Below are 18655 nucleotides of genomic sequence, written 5' to 3'. Positions count from 1 at the left end.
TTCTGTTGGAATTTCTGTGGAGTATATCATTTTGCACTGAGTGTATGGGGGCTTCCCATACATACTGATATCCAGTCACGGTACAAATCCCTCTGCCACAAGTAATATTTAAATCATGACCTTCTGCTACGAGAGCCTAGCGCTTTAACCATAAAGCCATCCGGATACCCATAGTTATAAATCTACGCCAAATTCGCAATCGAAACAGTTTTCTCGCTCAACTTCGGACCGAGCGTTAACAAACACGTCACTCACTGAGCAGAAAGCTTCTTGAGACAAAAATGTTCAGTTGATATCCTAGTAGCCTCGACTATCTCTTTTACCTGTAATCTGCGATACCACAGTCAGATAGCTTTTAGGGATATCGAATTGGTGGACCTCCTCGCAAAACCGGGATGTCTGGAGTTCCTTATTAGGGCAGGCTTAAACCGAATACCTGTTGTTGCGTCGTTGATGATGATGATTTCGACAATTATGACCCTGACAAGGTTCTTTGCAATTTTTCTTAATTTAGTCACCCAGAGTCTCACTGTTGAATATGTTGAGAAGAGTTTTTTAGTGTTAAGTTCAGTTTTTCTTTGATTTGAAGTGGTTTTTGATCTTCCAAATCGTAGTATTGAGATAGCACGTTTTTCCTTTTTTTTTTGTGTTTTCATTTTCACGTAAACAACCAAGACGTCTTCTTCAATAAGGTCTCAAACCTATACTAACCGAAAAATCAACCTGAAATGGAGGGGCGAGGTCTGGAGCATAAGACGAGTGAGCGAGAACATTGGCTATTTAAGGAACAACTTTTAACCCAAATAGCAACATGAGGCCGAGCATTGTCATGAGGAAATATTATAGATTCGTGCCTGACCGTATATTCTGGACGTTTTTCGGCTATAGCTTTTTTAAAATTTTTGTCTGGAGAAGTCTCCCGTGATGTTTTGCCTAGTCTTTAGAAGTTGGTAGTAGATCACATCCTTTTGATCCCACCAAATACAGAACAATACTTTGATATCATGGATATTCAGCTTCGGCGTTGATGTTCTTGGTTGGTCGATATACGACCTTTGACATTTCAGATTATGTTTTTCGTCTCCGGTTATGATTCGATGCAAAAAATGCTTACTTTTGTATCGTTTAAGGAACAGACATGTAAAATCGTCGTACTATATCTCTCGGTTTCAACTTATATGGGACCCAATTTCCTTGCTTTTGGATGCATTTCGCAGCTTTGAATCTGTCTCTCTCTCTGACCCTAGTGCTAAAACCAATACCTGATTTGAAAAGTAATTCATTTTATATTTCACATGACTATATTCGGCGAACAAAATATGTACACTCTCTTTTGTATATGTGGGGACCCCTTAAGGCGATCTCCTACTATCAAGCGTAAAATTCAGGTTTATTTTTGAGAATTCATTGCAAAGCAACCGCTGAAGGTAATCTAATGATTTGTTTTTATTTAATTTACACATGTTTTGATTTTACAAAAATATATACGCATCGTTTTTATTTGAAACGTTCTTGCCAAGATGTCATGGGCGACTTTGAGGCATCTGATCGGTCATTTTATCTATCCGAAATAAAAAAAATATATTTCTTATTAATATGTCTTCGTTGGCTATGGGATTTTTATTATTTTGAAATTTCGGAAAAATATTCATCATTTCATAAAAAAATTGTGATTTGCACTTTTTCAACCCTTGTAATCCTTGCTGTAAAAATGGAACAAATAAAAATTGTCAAAAACTGGCTCTGGAAGTCATAGCGACATATTCACTGAACAACAAAATTTATTGAATTCGATTTAAATTTTTGGTATAAATGATGCCCTAATTTTTAAAAAAGTCAACTTTCGGGAAAACGCTTGTAAAGAGAAAGTATGATATGAAACACGATTGCAGAAATTTACGATTCAATCTCCGTAGAGTTCTTCTTCCTCGTTAAGAAAATGTTCTCAGTTGCCCGCATTTTTCTCTCTCTATTAAATCCAGACCCTTTTTGCAGCGCCGCTGAAACTACGCTCGCAACGTTTCTCATCTTATAAAGTAATCCCCAACACGGCGATGACTTGCGAAATTGATAAAAATCCTTCGTTCAAGATCATTACTGCTAAGTGTGCTATTTCAGCTGCCAAATACAGTTTTTGAGAGACTCGCTGCTGCTTTGAGTATGTGCACCCCAGCATCTTTTTAAAAGCTGCCAGAAGACAGATTCTCATGTGCCGATTTCATCAACTGTACACCCTGGGCTCGATGGGAATGACATGCCATGCTGAAAACTTGTGAAAGTCTTGTCACTTTCTGAGCGAAGCGGTGTTCATGCTCCCCCTCCGAAGTAACCCTAAAGGAACGTGCTCTTCACGAAATCTTTTTATGGCATATTCTTAACATCATCTACTTTGAAAATATGAGAGAAAAAATCGATTTGTTGAAACCACGACGATAGAAAACTCCCTTAAGGTCAACATAGAATTATGTCATTCACTGCATAGTTGAAACCTTTCCATCAACTTTCGTGTCAATGTGTATAACCGATTCTGAGAAAAGTGCGTGTGATAGACAGACAGCTGAATGGATGGACAGAGGGTTTGAAAGGAGATCACTGGCCGACTAAGGTAATTTCAACACCCATCGCATTCCCAAAGAGGGAGGAGGTACTCCAGGACCAATGCCAAAAATGGCAAAAAATCAGACTTAGAAAAGCACATTAAATTATAGGGGTGAAGGTGCTTTTAAAAGTAGTAATCTAGTCAATACGGAAGTACTACCCTTTACGCAGCTTGGAGCAAAAATATTTGGATTGTCCGATTTTATCGAGAACACGCAACGTGCACTAATCCATTAGAAACACGAAGAGAGCCATCATGGATCTTTATAATAGGGTGCAGAAGGATGAAAGAGATCCTAGGAAAAGCCGAAAATCACCTATTCAACAGTGTCACAGGCGACCCAATTAACATTTAACCGTAATATCTTTGACCTGCCATCCAACAAAAGAGAGCGGGGAAACGATGAGCCCAGCTAGGGAGGGGAGAGAGGGAGGGAAAAAGTCACACTAGCAGTTTCAAAGAATGGAAATAAAAGTACGGAAGGGAGATAGACTGCGTCCCAAATTCGAGCGTCGGCAATCGAAGCGAAATCTAGGTAGACCGAAAATCGAAAAGGTCGGTAACAAAAAGGGGTTATTTTATTCACATTTAGTTGGATTCTGTGTTGCATCGTTCTACTTTTGGGCAAGTTATTCGGGATCAGCTTTCTTATAAGACCCTAGAAAAAGAGTTACATAGAACATTGGGTAAGTCGACAAGAACTAGGAGGTAGCAATCGATTTTCGACTGGATGTGAATTGACCAATGCAAGGCATTTCTTTCACATTCAAATCCCTGGGCGGAATTGCTGGAATGTTGTTTTATTCAAATATGTTGAGTACCTTGTCTTGTAAGATTTTGAAGTTTCACAACCCTCCTTTAAAAATATACGAGGGGACTAACAAATGTTCGGTAAATTTATATAAACAAATGAACAAATGGTAGTTTTTGTCCATCTTTATTAAGCCTTATCAGTTAATGTTTTTAAGGTTTTGTGTGAAACAAAACCTTATTAGAATCGAGACGGTGTCTGTCTGTCTGTCACACCCGATTTATTCGAAAACGACTAGACCGATTGTCATGAAAATTGGTGACAGTATGTAATCTGGTGTTCCCTTTACATGCAGTAAGTGGCGTCATTTTGTATTAAGTTTAAAGGGGGCTCCCCATACATGTGAATGGAGGGTGCAAATTTTTTTTCACAGAATGTAGCCATGTGGGGTATCAAATGAAAGGTCTCAATTAGTACTTTTTGAAAATGGTTCCATATTTGATATAGGGTGAAACATAAGGGAGTAAGGGCTCAAAATATGACCCCCAAAAAGTGTAGCAGGTCTCGTTCTCAGAACCTATCCAACCGAAAAATTTGAAAAAAATCACGATGGTGCATCTCTACGAAATTTAGGCCTCAAAATATATCCGGTCCCGATATCTGCACAAATGAGGTTAATAATAGTATAATTCCACATTTTAGAAATTTACTCGGCACCCCCCTTATGTTCAACCTAGAAGTACAAAATTTGGAATGCGTGTAACGAAGAACATAATAACAATTCAGTCAGGTTTGAAGAAAATCCAACTATTATTAACAAAGTTACAGGGGATAAAACTTTACCATTTTTTGTGAATTTTGTGCACTCTACAACCTGCATGACGTCATCATCACATATCAATTCGTCAATACCAGAACGAAATGAGTTCTTATGAATGGGGTCGCAATGAATTATTTTGTTTTAGTTTTTTAGTCATTTGTATATGAATATCAATTACTCCCACCAGACATGTGTGAATGTAGGTATATAGTATATGCGTGCTAATGAACTTTGCGGATAGTGCCTAATTCGGATAGATATAAGAAATCGGAAATATGGGTACGATCAATTTATATACGTGCATATATGTGTACAGTATATAATAGGAAATAGGCAGTTTGTTTGTTTGGGGTGAGCGTAATATCTATGGCTGTAATATGTACGTATGTCTCGTAGTTTGGAAAAATATGAAAGAATATGTTGGATTTGTAGATATATACGAATAGAGAAATGTGCGTTGAAATTCCTTACACAAGATGAACACAAAACCTTTATACCCGAAGCGCGAGCTTCCGGTATTCCGACTTGTCTTTATGTAATTTCCGTTGATTTCAATGCATTTCTTGAGTTTGCTTCAAAACATTCCTTGAAATCATTTTCTTGAAGCATTTGAATTTTGACTCTGAATTTATAATCGTCTCATTATCACTAAAAATGCTTCCCGTCATTTTGTAAGGTTTTGTGTAAACAAAACTGTTTGTCTGTCTGTCCGCCACATGCATTTTTCTCGGAGACTGTAGCATCGATTGATACCAAATTGGGTTAAAAGGTGGGAACTGTGAACGCTCACGCATACAGTGAGTTACATACTTTTATATTGAATTTAAGAGGAGGTCCTCATATATGCAAAAAAGGGGGGGGGACGCAAATTTTTTTTTTCATCAAATATAGCCATGTGGAGTATCAAATGAAAGGTCTTGATTAGTACTTTCTGAAGCCGTTGGAAATATGGCGACCCATTCTCAGAAACTACTCACCCGAAATATGTGAAAAAGCCAAGGGGCTGCCACTATATGGTGCCTAGGCTCCGAAATACGTTCCATACCGATATCTGTTCAAATAAAGTTAATAATAGTGTATTACAATAATTTTAAGTAATTTCCTGCAAAACCCCCCTTAAGTTCATTCTAGCACCAGCATTTTGCAATAATCATATAGAACATGATCTTACTAAGTTTTGTGGAAATCGCAACATTACTATTAAAGTTATAATAGATTAAAGTTGGTCGCTTCTTTGCAAATTCAAGATTTTTCACCCGAAAGTGGATATTCTCACGTAATATATGCATCCAAATGGAATAAATGCACACTCAAAGGTCTTTATATAAGAAATACACAAAATCTTTCGTACCTGAAGCGTCTAGCTTCCGATTTCCCGACTTGTTTTGTTTTTCGAAATAACCAAAAAACACACGTTGCTAAATCAGCAAGATGGAATTGGACATGGATGAATTTCTTCGATGCTTGAGAGCGCAATAGAGTTATTAGTTTTTCATTAATGGGAACTGGTGCATCGACATGGTGTAGAAGATAGCGTCGAAATTTCTTTTTTGGTGTACTACTACTCACTGTTACTATTTGACCAGTTTCCAGAAGAATAGCAGCTCCAATTTCCTAATTTTTAATGCCTTGCCTTCACGGCCGAATTCGCTCCTTCTAGGCCCCATACTATGGGCTGCTTTTTGGTTTCCGGATCGTACTTATAAAAACAAGCTCCATCACCTGTAACGATTTTGTCTAAGTTGCTGGACTGCCTGTTCTTAGATGTCGGAAGAAAATATTTGACGAAATGAACGCCATGCCTCTTTTGAGCGTCATTTAAAATGCGAAGATTTTTTCGTTGTATCCCAGATGATCAAATATTCAGTTAATTAGCAACCATTCCTAGTCAATCAGGGAACTTCGTTTATTTTAGCTTTAACTGGGTCCACATTCCTTTCAAAAGTCGAAGATTTGGGACGACCTTTGTGCGGTTCGTTCTCCAGAGAAAAGTGTTCCATCACAAACAACCTACGATTTATAAAATTACCCTAATTAAAAATAAAAGTGTCAATTTACCGAACTTTTGTTAGTCCTTACGTAGTGTATAAAATATTCGTCAAAGCATCATCTTTTTGTAACGAACAATCATTAATTGGAATATAACCGTAGCCGCAATGGATAGATTGAGAGAATACTTCACACAGCTTTCAACTGAAGAATTTGCTCATCCTCCACTTCCACAATCATTGCCGACATTTGGAACAGTTCCACCGGTCAGCGCAACTGAAGTCGAAGAGGCAATAAAATGAATGAAATCGAGGAAAGCCACAGGACCTGACGACATCGCATCTGAGCTCTGGAAAGCGAAGAGCTGGGGCCCAACACTGTGGCTCAGTGAATTTTTTAATCGGGTTATTCAGGAGGGAAGAACACCATCTGACTGGCAAGAAAGTACCAATGTTTCAATATGGAAAAAGAAAGATAGCTGTTGGACTATGTTCAAATTACGGTCCGATCCGGTTACTTTCCCATAGCATGAAGATTTTTGAACGCATTCTTGACAATCGTATTCACCAAGTCGTTGAAATACCTGTGAATCAAACCGGATTTGTCCAAAACTGCGGAACTACTGACGCAATACACGCTGCGCGGTTACTCATGGAGAAACACCATGAGAAGCATCGCCCTCTTTACATTGCATTTCTGGATCTAAAGAAAGCGTATCACCGTGTACCACACGAACTCATCTGGTATGCTTTATGACAACACTTAGTGCTAGAAGAACTCGTGCCCTGGGTTTAATTGCTCTACCATGATCCGAAAAATAAAGTTCGAAGTATGGCGGGTGTATCAAAACCGCTTCGTGCCTCTGTTGGTGTTCATCAAGGAAGCGCCCTCTCACCACTCCTCTTTGTTCTTGTTATGGACACCGTCACACGGGATATCCAACATTCAGCGCCTTACACACTGCTTTATGCAGATGATGTTTTCCTAGCATCTGATAACAAAAGTGATCTCGAGCAACTTGTCCAAAAATGGAATGATCGCCTCATGCAACACAGTCTCAGATTGAATCTAAACAAAACTGAATTTTTGACGACCGAACCCCATGAAACAGGCACAATTACTGTCAGCGGCAGTGATCTTCCTAGAACTGAGCGATTTAAATACCTCGGGTCAACGCTATCATCCAATGGAGAACTGCGTTATGAAATTGCTTCACGCATTAACGCAACCTGGATGAAGTGGCGTTCCACAACTGGTGTGATCGATATATCAACGAACGTCTCAAATCTAAAATTTACGGCAATGTCGTCCGTCCTGTCGCCCTATATGGTTCTGAGTGTTGGCCAACTTTAAAAGACAATGAACGGCGTTTTGCGGCAATGGAGACGAAGATGTTACGTTCGACTAGTAGCGTCACACGTTTAGATCACATCCGAAATGAGGATATCCGCGATCGTTATGGGGTTGCACCGATCGTGGAAAAGTTGCGATAGAGGTGTCTTCAATGGTATGGTCACGCAATACGTCCTAACGAGAATTCACTTGCCAAGATTGGTCTGAACATGACGTCGATGGTAAACGACCAACAGGCAGGCCGAAACAACGGTGGCTTGATACGCTGGATGGGGATTTAAAAGCGTCGAGTTTGCCTCCAGATCAGGCATTCGATAGAGTCAAATGGTGTGACCGATCACGACCAGCTGACCCCGGGGGGGACAAAGGCTGAAGAAAAAGAAGAAGAAGAACCAGTATTGCCAGAAATACGCAAACCTTCTTTTTCTCAAACTAATATATAGCAAGGACCATCCTTTTTCATTTTGAGTTTCTGCAAAACTCAACATTTTATAGACACGTTTCTGAAAGGAATATTCTTAACGCCTTACTCTTTTTGTAATTTGTATAGAAATGAAAGTACAACTTAACTCTAAGTTAAGTTAAAAGTTAGGTTAAATATTGACTCAATTACAATAAAGACTTAAAGCAGTGTAAACCTCTAACTAAAAAACCCCCAGTCTAGTCCCCTGTAAGCTGCTGATCAGTCAAGAGCATCTTTTTTTTTTAAACCTAGGTTTAGAAAATATCTCTTATTCTCGAGTATTGATTTGGCTCTCGAATTTAAAATTTGGGATGTAGTACGCGTAGGAATGAAAGTGGTGATATCTCCGTACAAACATCGAAGAAAATGCAAATAGAACCCTTTAGAATAAACGTATTATTATAATAGTATGGTTTGCATGAAATAGACTTTTCAATTCTATATTTAGTATTATTGCACACTAGACATAAAGTTTCAAGTCAGCTTTGGGTAAAGTTGAAGCATATTGAAAACTAGGTCGCGTAGGTGTTGCTGGCGCACTAATTATGTATTTCCATGTTGCACCGCAAATGATGTAAATTGTTCGATGGTCCTAATGTGAACGATAGGAGCAATTAACGCAGAATGTTCAGTTTCCGTTTCCCTTGTGACAGTTTCGACTCCTATTAAAAATAAATTTAAAAAAAAAACGCCCACGCATTCTATATATTCTTATTTCTTATAATTTGCAATTACAGCTGCTGGATATGCTCCGCTTCTACTCACGTTTCGAGATCAACGATGTAACTGGCGATCCACTAACGGATCATGACATGACTCAACTGCACTATTCAAAGATTACTTCATTGCAGGTAAGATACTTTCAAAAATAATAATGAATCTATAAATATGCAGCCACATTACCTCATCAAACAACATCAAAAGTTCGAAACCACAGTCATTGGAAATGTGACCAGATTTTTAATAGTAAAGCAGATTATGACACCTCCAAATAAATCGCCAATAGAACGAATACATCACAAAAACATTATTTTATTGTAGTAATAATTTATGTTTTACATTTCCATTTAAAAATGATTTATATATAGATTAACTAGGGACGTGTTTTCCGCCAGAAACAATATATTTCTATATAGATAGCTGATGTGCATCACGCCCCTTCATTTATAACATTTTATTCTGATCACATAATCTTTTCAGCGTGCAGCGTTTGCAAAATTCCCTGATCTAAAACTATTTGCCCTCTCAAACGTAGCCAGCGTAGATACGAGGGAAGCATTAGAAAAGCATTTCGGAGCATTAGAAGGAGAAAGCTTATTGAAAATCGCATGTTTTTTAAATTTAGTACCAGAAAAATTAGAGGAGCCTTTTCAATGGCATCGACATGACAAGGAATTCTTACGCGAGCTTCTGATATCACGACATGAAAGACGTTCCTCGCAGTTGGAAGCATTAAATGAAATGCCGCTCTATCCGACCGAAGAAATTATCTGGGATGAAAATGTTGTGCCATCTGAATACTATTCGGGTGAAGGCTGTTTAGCCCTACCAAAATTGAACTTGCAATTTTTAACACTGCACGATTATCTATTAAGAAATTTCAACCTATTCCGATTGGAATCGACGTGTAAGTTATTTTACATTTCTCTAAGGAAATCGAACTTAAGAAATCATTACGTTTCAGATGAAATCAGGCAAGATATTACAGATGCGGTGAGCCGCATGCTACCATGGTAAGAAAGTGATATCAACTCTTTCCTATAATTGTATCTATTAGTAGACTTATCTCCGTGCTTATAACTTCGAAGGCCAATTGAAATTTACACAGATTGATATGCCTGTTATAATTCGATATTTAGATTTCATTTAATTCATATTATTACCAGGCAGTCAGAAGACGGAGATATCGTTTATGGCGGATGGGCTAGAATGGCATTGCCCATATCATCTTTTGCGGTTGTAGAAGTAGCTAAACCACATATTGGCGAAAAGAAACCATCTCGTGTTCGCGCCGATGTCTCAGTAACGCTCAGCGTGCGAAAGGAAATCAAAGAAGAATGGGAATCCCTTAGAAAGCACGATGTATGCTTTCTACTCACAATAAAGCCAACTCAACCAATTGGTAAAATTTTCAAAGAAGCAAAGATAATCTCGCCCTACAATGAGTATTAATTTAATCTCTCTTCTATTGAAGGCACTAAATACAACATTCGCGAACCGTTTATACCACAAGTTGGGCTTGTTAACGTACGCGGTTGTGAAATCGAAGGCCTACTCGATGCGAATGGCCGCGTTATAGAAGACAATCCAGAGCCAAGAGCCCCATTACCAGGAGAACAGAGAACCTATAGGGTCTGGTTGGATTGTAATCAATATCGATTGGATATAGATGGATTGCAAGAGGTATGTATTCGATATCAGACTGGGTACAAAAGAGTAAAATAAATATTTTGGAGAGGATCTTTTTGGGGGATTTGATTAGGTAAATTGCTACAATAAAAAAAATTTCAAACATAAATTTAAATACAAAACTAATTCTATAATGTAAGAGAAAGAATATCGACCACGTCTAGATGTATCAAAGTGAGCATTTGTAAACTCAACAATTGGAGAGCGAAAGTGCTTTCGAATGTATAACGTACCAGGACAAATTATTATGTATTCGTTGACGCTTATTATTATTACTATTAGCTCAAATTTTTCACAATCAAATGGTGGACATTTTAATATTTAGCTCTCGATATATGAGCATAGTGTAGTAGATATACCTGCAACCGGGAAAGTGGAACGCTTCAGGTATGACAGGTCTTGTGTATTTCTTATATAAAAATTTTGTCATCCCATGTAAAGGCTGTTTTTCGCTTCTTTTGGGGATTTTTGTGAAGAACTGAATGCGATACAAATGCGAATTGTTCACAATATAGATATTTATTAATATCTTGAGTATACATAACAATTTTTCTAGCACGATATTATAGTTCACTATTCAAGTACAGTAAATTATACACCCAGCTTCCAAAACGGGTATTGCCACTCTAGAAGATGCTGTACTCATTTAAAAAAAGCATTTTAATGTGGGGAGTATATCACGGTTCGCAAACTAGGATTATTAAAAAATATTGAAAGATATGTACATTTTCGGTGCCTTGTTAAAGTTTTTTTTTTGGAAATTTTGATGTTTCCACGGTTTCTTTAATGTATAAAAACGACCCAATGAATCGCAAGTATCCTAGTTTGCGAACCGTAGAAATATGTTCTAAATAAGTCGTGAAAATTTCAAAGAATTTCTTTGGATAGAGTTTAGGCTATAGCGGTACCCGATTTGCAAAATGCGATTTCGAGAAACATGCACTAAAAATTTGAAATGTGATTATCAACCATACAATCTTAAGAGACCATTAGTCTGCTATACCTAGTCCATAAACCTTAGATTTCGCCAAGAAACACATGTACAGCCTTGGCTTCAATTCTCTCTCATTTAGCGAAATGATTTGTACATCGCGTCGTTCGAACCGGTAAATTCGCGCTTCACTATGGCGATCGACATATGACACTATATCTAGATACCATTAATGCTCAGAAGTTGATTTTTAACTTAATGATTCCTACGTTCTTCTTCTTTTGCTTTAACCTTTGTGTCGTTCACAAGTTGGGGTTGGATCATGATCGGTAGCGTCATTTTAATTTATTGAAGGATAATCTGGATGTAGTCACGAGGCCTTCAAATTACCATCCAGTGTATCAAGCCACAGTTATTCCGACTGCCCTTTAGGTCCGTCGACTTCGATGTTCAGACCAATCTTGGCAAGTGAATTCTCGTTAGCACGAATTACAGACCATACCATCAAAGACGCCTCTCTCTCAATTTTTCTACGATTAATGCAATCCCTTTTCGATCTCGAATATCTTCATGACGATTGTGATCAAGGTGTGTCACGCCGCTAGTCCAACGTACGTTCACTGTCTTTTATTGTCGGCCAAGACTCAGAACAATGGAGGTTGCGCTGATGCATGACGCAATTTCATAACGCAGTTCTCCATTGGCTGATAGCATTGACTCGAAATATTTAAATCCCTCTGTTCTGGGCAGTGCGCCTGTTTCATGGGGATCGTGCTCCAACAATTAGTTTCATTTAGATTCACCGTGTTCAACATTTCATTTTTGGACAAGTTTTTCAAGATCATTTTTTGCTATGTCACGCGAGGAAAACATCATCTGCATAAAAGCAGTGTATAGGGCGCTGGACATTGGATGTTCCGTGTGGCAGTCTCCATAACCAGAACAAAGAGGAGTGGTGACAAAGCGTTTCTTTGATGAACACCGACAGAGACATGCCCGCCATACTTCGAACTTTACTTTTCGGACCGCGGTCAAATGCTTTCTCGAGATCCAGAAATGCAATGTAAAGAAGGCGATGTTTCTCACATTGCTTCTCTATGAGTTATCAAGAATGCGTTCAAAAATGTTAATGGTACGGGACAGCAACCGGAATGGACGGTAATTTGAACATTCTGTAAGACTTTCTTGCCAGTCAGATGGTGTTCTACCTTCCTCAATAATCTGATTGAAGAATTGACTGACCCACATCCTTGGGTTCCAGCTGTTCGGTCTCCAGAGCTCAAATGCGATATCGTTAGGTACTGCTGCTTTCCCCAATTTCATTCATTTGATTGCTTCCTCGTCTTCAGTGGCACTGACAGATGGAGTGGCTCCAAATGTCGGCAATGCTTGTGGAAGTGGATGATGAACAAATTATCTCGCCATTTATCCGTCGCCGTTCATCAGTCGTGTGTGTTGGTGTCGGCTTTTGACTACTCGATACAGATCTACTTCGCTGTCCCGAGTGTCCAGTTTATCGTATAGACTTTTGTAATCTGCCGCTCAGGTGACAGCGATCACTTTCCTGCTTCCCGGTTGGCATTCTTGTAAGTTTGCCAATTAATGAATGTTTTATCGTTGAAAAACTTGAGGTAGAGGCATTTCTTTTCACGGACCTTTATTTAACATCGTAATTTCAAAGCCACGTATTCCAGTTGATGAACCGCTTACCTGGCTTGGTGACTCCAAGGTTGCATAGGCTGCTTTCTGGATCGTGCCTTTAACTTACTTTTACGATTCTTTCACATTCATAATGGTTGGCAATCGCGTAAGTGAGATCATTTGTTCCTGTTTCGCGCGAATTCACCACCCTTTAATACGCGACGGGCCAGTATGCTATGTATTTGATCGGTGGCTTAATTCGCAAGAAGTCTGATCGGAGTATCTGATAGGTAACGACTTCGCAGGCAGTGACGGTTGGAAAATGTCGACGTCTTATGAGAATATAGTCGATTTGTGTTTTACTACTATATAATGTAGGAAGATGAGACAATCGTTGATGAACCATGTCTTCATAATTACAGAGTCCACTCGCCACTCTCATTGCGCATTGCAAAGCCTTTTCCCTATGGCACATGCTGCCGTCTGCCTTTTCATCTACATGACCATCAAGCTCGGCTGCAATGATGATATTGTCTTCAGCAGGCACATTACATCAGAAGGCATTTTTTTGCCATTAGGTCGACCTGCCTGTGGTGGTACGTAGTAAAGAAGTGAATAACGGGATCAGTTGGTATAATGGTGAGCTTCATCAGGCGGTCATCAAATCGTTCGACTTCTTTAATGGCGTCACGGAAACCCTCTGAGTTGGCAATGCCAACACCACCATGGACTACCAAAAAAGCATTTATAGCATTTTCTACCCCGTTCGCGTTACATGTCGCAACTTTTGGCACCAGACCATCGGATTTCTTGTAGAGGGCAGATATCAACACGCCTTTTCCAAAGGACTCTTGCGAGTTCCTCAGTCTTTCCACCACGTATTTGATTTGCTCGAACTAATTTACTTACGTCCTGACGCCGTCCATGCGACAAGAACCCTTGCCCATTTTTTCGACCGAACCGGAACCCGCCATGGCGCGTCAACGGAAGTGAACTCCCTAGTATTTTTTCCGAGGCTTATAACCCATCGCGCCCATTTTGTTTTAACGGCATTGGATGCATTTACTTGGTCGGCCTGTCGCGAGACGTGTCACTAAGAGAGGGCAGCACATTGGAATAACTCCAAATATACTATTTATATCTTTCCGTAATCTCAGCGTTTTATTTTTGTTTTACTAAGGTACCAAGTACGTTTCCTCAAACTTTTCTCCTCTACCTGAGCTTGGAACCAGCATATAACACACTATTGTCGTCATTTCGTAGATTTGTTGAATTGCATAGCGGATAAATAATGAACTAATAACCTCTGAACAACGTTGATCCACACTTAATTTATTAATAAATTGCAGTTCTCAGAACTTCAAAGTACTTACAACTCCACACGTTCTATCTACTTCTAAAATTAGACTGAATCTGACGACGAAAGTTGAACCCTCTTTTGCTTCGATTAAAGTTCCAGACGAATATGGGAATATTTTGATTGAAAGATTTTAGGAATCCTCAATGACAGCGAGTCATCTATAGTCAACTACTAAATGTTCACCTCATTTTTTTACAATTCATTTCGACTGATGACACCAATAATGATCAAAGTAACAACATCAATGGTCATAGTTGAATCAAATAAGCGTTTAGATGCAGGGGTCTCCTTCCCTCATGAGCAGATCCGCTGAAGTCGGGAACTTACAGAAGAAAACTGCCAGTGACAATGAATCAAACGAAGTTGGTGTTTAAAACCCTCCCACCGGCACAGAATACGAATGAAATATAATTTGATGCTACTACCGAATGTAAATTATTTCGAGAATCATCTGTTCTCTTCTCCATCGGGAGATCTTTCAAGAAGTACAAATACCTTTTAACAGAAAAGCAGACCTTTTCGTTAGATTCAAATTTGTATGCTATATTGTATTAATTCTAAAGTATTTATGTGGCCTCAAGCTTTTAAGCAACATTCTACATATTCCCTTTAAAGAACGTAGATTTATATAATGCAGCGTTTGAAATATTTTGTACAATTCTAATTTTAGGGAAAACCAGACGTCTATGAAGGATTCAACATTATCATGCGACGTAAACCTAAGGAAAATAATTTCAAGGCAGTGCTCGAAACAATTAGACATTTAATGAATACTGAATGTGTTGTTCCTCCATGGCTTCATGACATTCTCTTGGGCTACGGTGATCCCGGTGCAGCTCACTACAGTCGAATGCCTAATCAGGTATGTTACCTTTCACATTGCCTTCAAAAATCAAATATTTTTATCTATCACTTTCCAGGAGCGAATATTGGATTTCAATGATACTTTCCTCGATCTTAACCATTTGAAGCACAGTTTTCCTACATATACCATCGAAATTAAAAACGAAGGGAAAGAGGAGATTCAACCGCCCTTTAGAACAACATTTGAAGACGTTCCACTGCGGGACGACGACGGTGAAGCAATTAATGAGAATATCCGTAAAAACATTATAGTCGAACCATACGTCTTTGAAAGCAGGGGGCCATACATCTATAATATGCCCAAAAAGTAAGATAAATTTAATTAACTTCAACATTTTAGAGCTTCTTCCAATTACCGTTTTCAACTTGATTATTATTCATACTTGTTTCAATCAAGCGCACAGAAGTGTCAGCATAAACACGAGCTGCTCCCAATTAGATTAAAATGACATTCTAGATAAACTCATCAATGGATTGATCGTATAATTAGCAAAATATTTCTCTTACATTCTAGAAATACCATACGCTTCACGCCAACGCAAATTGAAGCGATTCGAGCTGGCATGCAACCCGGTCTTACTTTAGTTGTCGGTCCACCGGGTACTGGCAAAACAGATGTTGCAGTTCAAATAATATCAAACTTATATCACAACCATCCAAATCAACGGACATTGATTGTAACACATTCGAATCAAGCATTGAATCAACTTTTTGAGAAGATCATGGCCCTGGACATTGATGAAAGGCATCTGTTGCGTTTAGGTCATGGCGAGGAGGCACTTGAAACAGAAAAAGATTTCAGTCGATACGGTCGAGTGAATTATGTGTTGGCAAAACGATTGAATTTACTAGATCAAGTTCAGAAGCTACAAGAATCTTTAAGCGTTCCTGGCGATAATGCATACACTTGTGAGACAGCTGGCTATTTCTATCTGTACCATGTAAGTAAAATCGAATGAATTTATTGAACATGTAGAGCTGAATTCTAAATAAGAAAACAAAGTCTGTGGGGGAGCATTTGTTCTTGAGATTTTAATAGCGAAATGTGGAATCAATTGGGGGCACAGATTTCTCCAGAAGATCCAAATAAATATACATATCTCCAGTTTGCGGACAATGTACCGTGCATGCATGCAAAGTGCATTTGATTATCATTTTTAACTCTCCATTTTCATTATTCCTTGTAGTTTCGGTGAAATTTCCAATTTTTTTATGAACAGATCTATTGTATGATTGAGCCTGCAATTTCGTATGAGTGCGAAGAAATTATTTTTGGCAAAATTCAATGAAATTCCCCAATTGTTTTGTATATCTTCGAAACGAAAAGCATTAAAATTCTCACGCATCAAATTGATATTCTTCAGGTTATAGCCCGATGGGAAAAATTCACATCACAAGTTGAACAAATCAGCCAATTGGAGGATTGGAAGTCAGAATTTGAAGCACAATTTCCATTTGGACGATTTTTCCACGACGCTCCACAACCGCTTTTTAAGGGCGACAGCTTCAAAGAATATATGAATATTGCCGAAAGCTGCTTTCGTTATATATCAAGAATATTCACGGAATTGGAAGAGTTCCGTGCATTTGAGTTATTGCGCAGCGGATTGGATCGTTCGAAATATTTGCTTGTAAAGGAAGCTAAAATTATAGCAATGACATGTACGCATGCTGCCCTTAAACGGAAAGAACTAGTGAACTTAGGTTTTAAATACGATAACATTCTAATGGAAGAAGCAGCGCAGATTTTAGAAATTGAAACTTTCATTCCATTGTTACTTCAAAACCCAATGGACGGGTTTAATCGATTGAAAAGGTGGATAATGATTGGTGATCACCATCAGTTGCCGCCGGTGATTAAGAATATGGCATTTCAAAAGTATTCAAATATGGAACAGTCCTTGTTCACACGACTGGTACGGTTAGGAGTCCCGACTGTAGACTTAGACGGCCAAGGTCGTGCACGACCAACCATGAGTTCTCTTTATAAATGGAGATACAAAATATTGGATGATCTTGATTACATCAAGACAGGGGAAGAATATCAAAAGGCGAACAGTGGCTTTGCCTATGAATATCAATTGATAAATGTCGACGATTTTAATGGTGTCGGCGAATCAGAACCGAACCCATTCTTTTACCAGGTAAGAAATCTACTTTGCTTAGGTTATTCCATTGCTTTACATAAGTTAATCTTTTACATGTATCTTGGTTAGAATTTGGCGGAAGCAGAGTACATAGTGGCGGTTTATATGTATATGCGACTTCTTGGTTATCCAGCAGAAAAAATTTCTATCCTCACCACTTACAACGGCCAAAAACATTTGATTCGTGATGTCGTGAACCTAAGATGCGGTCAAAATCCATTGATTGGTTGGCCGCATAAAGTGACAACCGTAGACAAATATCAGGGTCAGCAAAACGATTACATTCTGATTTCCCTTGTAAGAACAAAAGCAGTGGGACATCTACGTGATGTAAGACGTTTAGTGGTAGCAATGAGTCGTGCTCGTCTAGGACTTTATATATTCGGTCGAGTTTCGCTTTTCAAAAACTGCTTTGAGCTGCAGCCTACATTTAAACTTGTAAGTAAATACAAAGATAGAAGTTGTATAATTACATACTAACGAAATTTAATTGTTTTCCTAGCTCACAACTCGACCTCAAACCCTCCAACTAATCGCAGATGAAATATACCCCGGAGAGAGAAAAGTCACTGATTCTATTGAAAATATTGTCAACATCAATAATATGACAGAAATGGCAGAATTTGTCTACAAAATTTACATGCAAAAAATCGAAGCGTTGAAGGAAAGCATGGAAACAGTACAAAAGATGTACGAGGAATTGCCAGTTGAGAAAGAAGCTGAAGAAGCAATGGAGGTTGATGGCGAAAGTACCAGCCAGGAAACTGAAGAATCTTCAAAGAAAGGAGAGTCAACGAAAAAATTTGTTGAGACGCCTATAAAAAATTTGATCGATGAACAGGACCTTCCTGAAGAAGAGAAGGAATAAGTGCGTGTTTCTCCATTAACACATGATTTATTATAAAGTAATAAGCTTATTTTGCAAATATATTCCCATATTGAAATTATAGTTTATCCTTATTGAAGAAACTTACCAGACAAAATCAGTGTTCCGGCGTGAGATTGGGAACGCCTTCCAGTCTCACAAGACGGCCCGAAAATAAAGGCTTGGAATTCCCAATTGAACTAGTAATTGTTTTTTAACAGATTTGTATGCAATAATTTTGGTTACTACGCTAACTACATTTAAAAAACAAGTCGGAATACCGGAAGCTCGCGCTTCGGGTATAAAGGTTTTGTGTTCATCTTATGTGAGAAACTTCAACGCACATTTTTCTGTCCGTATATAGTTACAAATCCAACATAATCCTTCATATTTTTCCAAACTACGAGACATACTTTCTTATTACAGCTATAGATATCACGCTCACCCTAAACAAACAAACTGC

General features: G+C 38.5%; 1 protein-coding gene across 1 annotated transcript in view; it reads left to right on the top strand.

Moving 5' to 3' along the window:
* Positions 1 to 18271, top strand: part of LOC119658591 (RNA helicase aquarius) — a 131068-nt gene extending 112797 nt beyond the window's left edge. Inside the window, exons 5-15 of the mRNA XM_038066050.1 lie at positions 8713 to 8826; positions 9176 to 9602; positions 9660 to 9708; positions 9862 to 10097; positions 10170 to 10378; positions 14987 to 15178; positions 15237 to 15487; positions 15695 to 16121; positions 16545 to 17324; positions 17397 to 17765; positions 17830 to 18271. Coding sequence (XP_037921978.1) covers positions 8713 to 8826; positions 9176 to 9602; positions 9660 to 9708; positions 9862 to 10097; positions 10170 to 10378; positions 14987 to 15178; positions 15237 to 15487; positions 15695 to 16121; positions 16545 to 17324; positions 17397 to 17765; positions 17830 to 18195 — 3420 coding nt within the window. The 3' untranslated portion in view covers positions 18196 to 18271. The remainder of the gene's footprint in view (positions 1 to 8712; positions 8827 to 9175; positions 9603 to 9659; positions 9709 to 9861; positions 10098 to 10169; positions 10379 to 14986; positions 15179 to 15236; positions 15488 to 15694; positions 16122 to 16544; positions 17325 to 17396; positions 17766 to 17829) is intronic.
* Positions 18272 to 18655: the final 384 nt, after the last annotated feature.

Source organism: Hermetia illucens, chromosome 6 (genome assembly GCF_905115235.1).
Source record: "Hermetia illucens chromosome 6, iHerIll2.2.curated.20191125, whole genome shotgun sequence".
Lineage (NCBI taxonomy): Eukaryota > Metazoa > Arthropoda > Insecta > Diptera > Stratiomyidae > Hermetia > Hermetia illucens.
The sequence above is the reverse complement of the archived record's forward strand: the minus strand, read 5'-3'. Positions and strand labels throughout refer to the sequence as shown.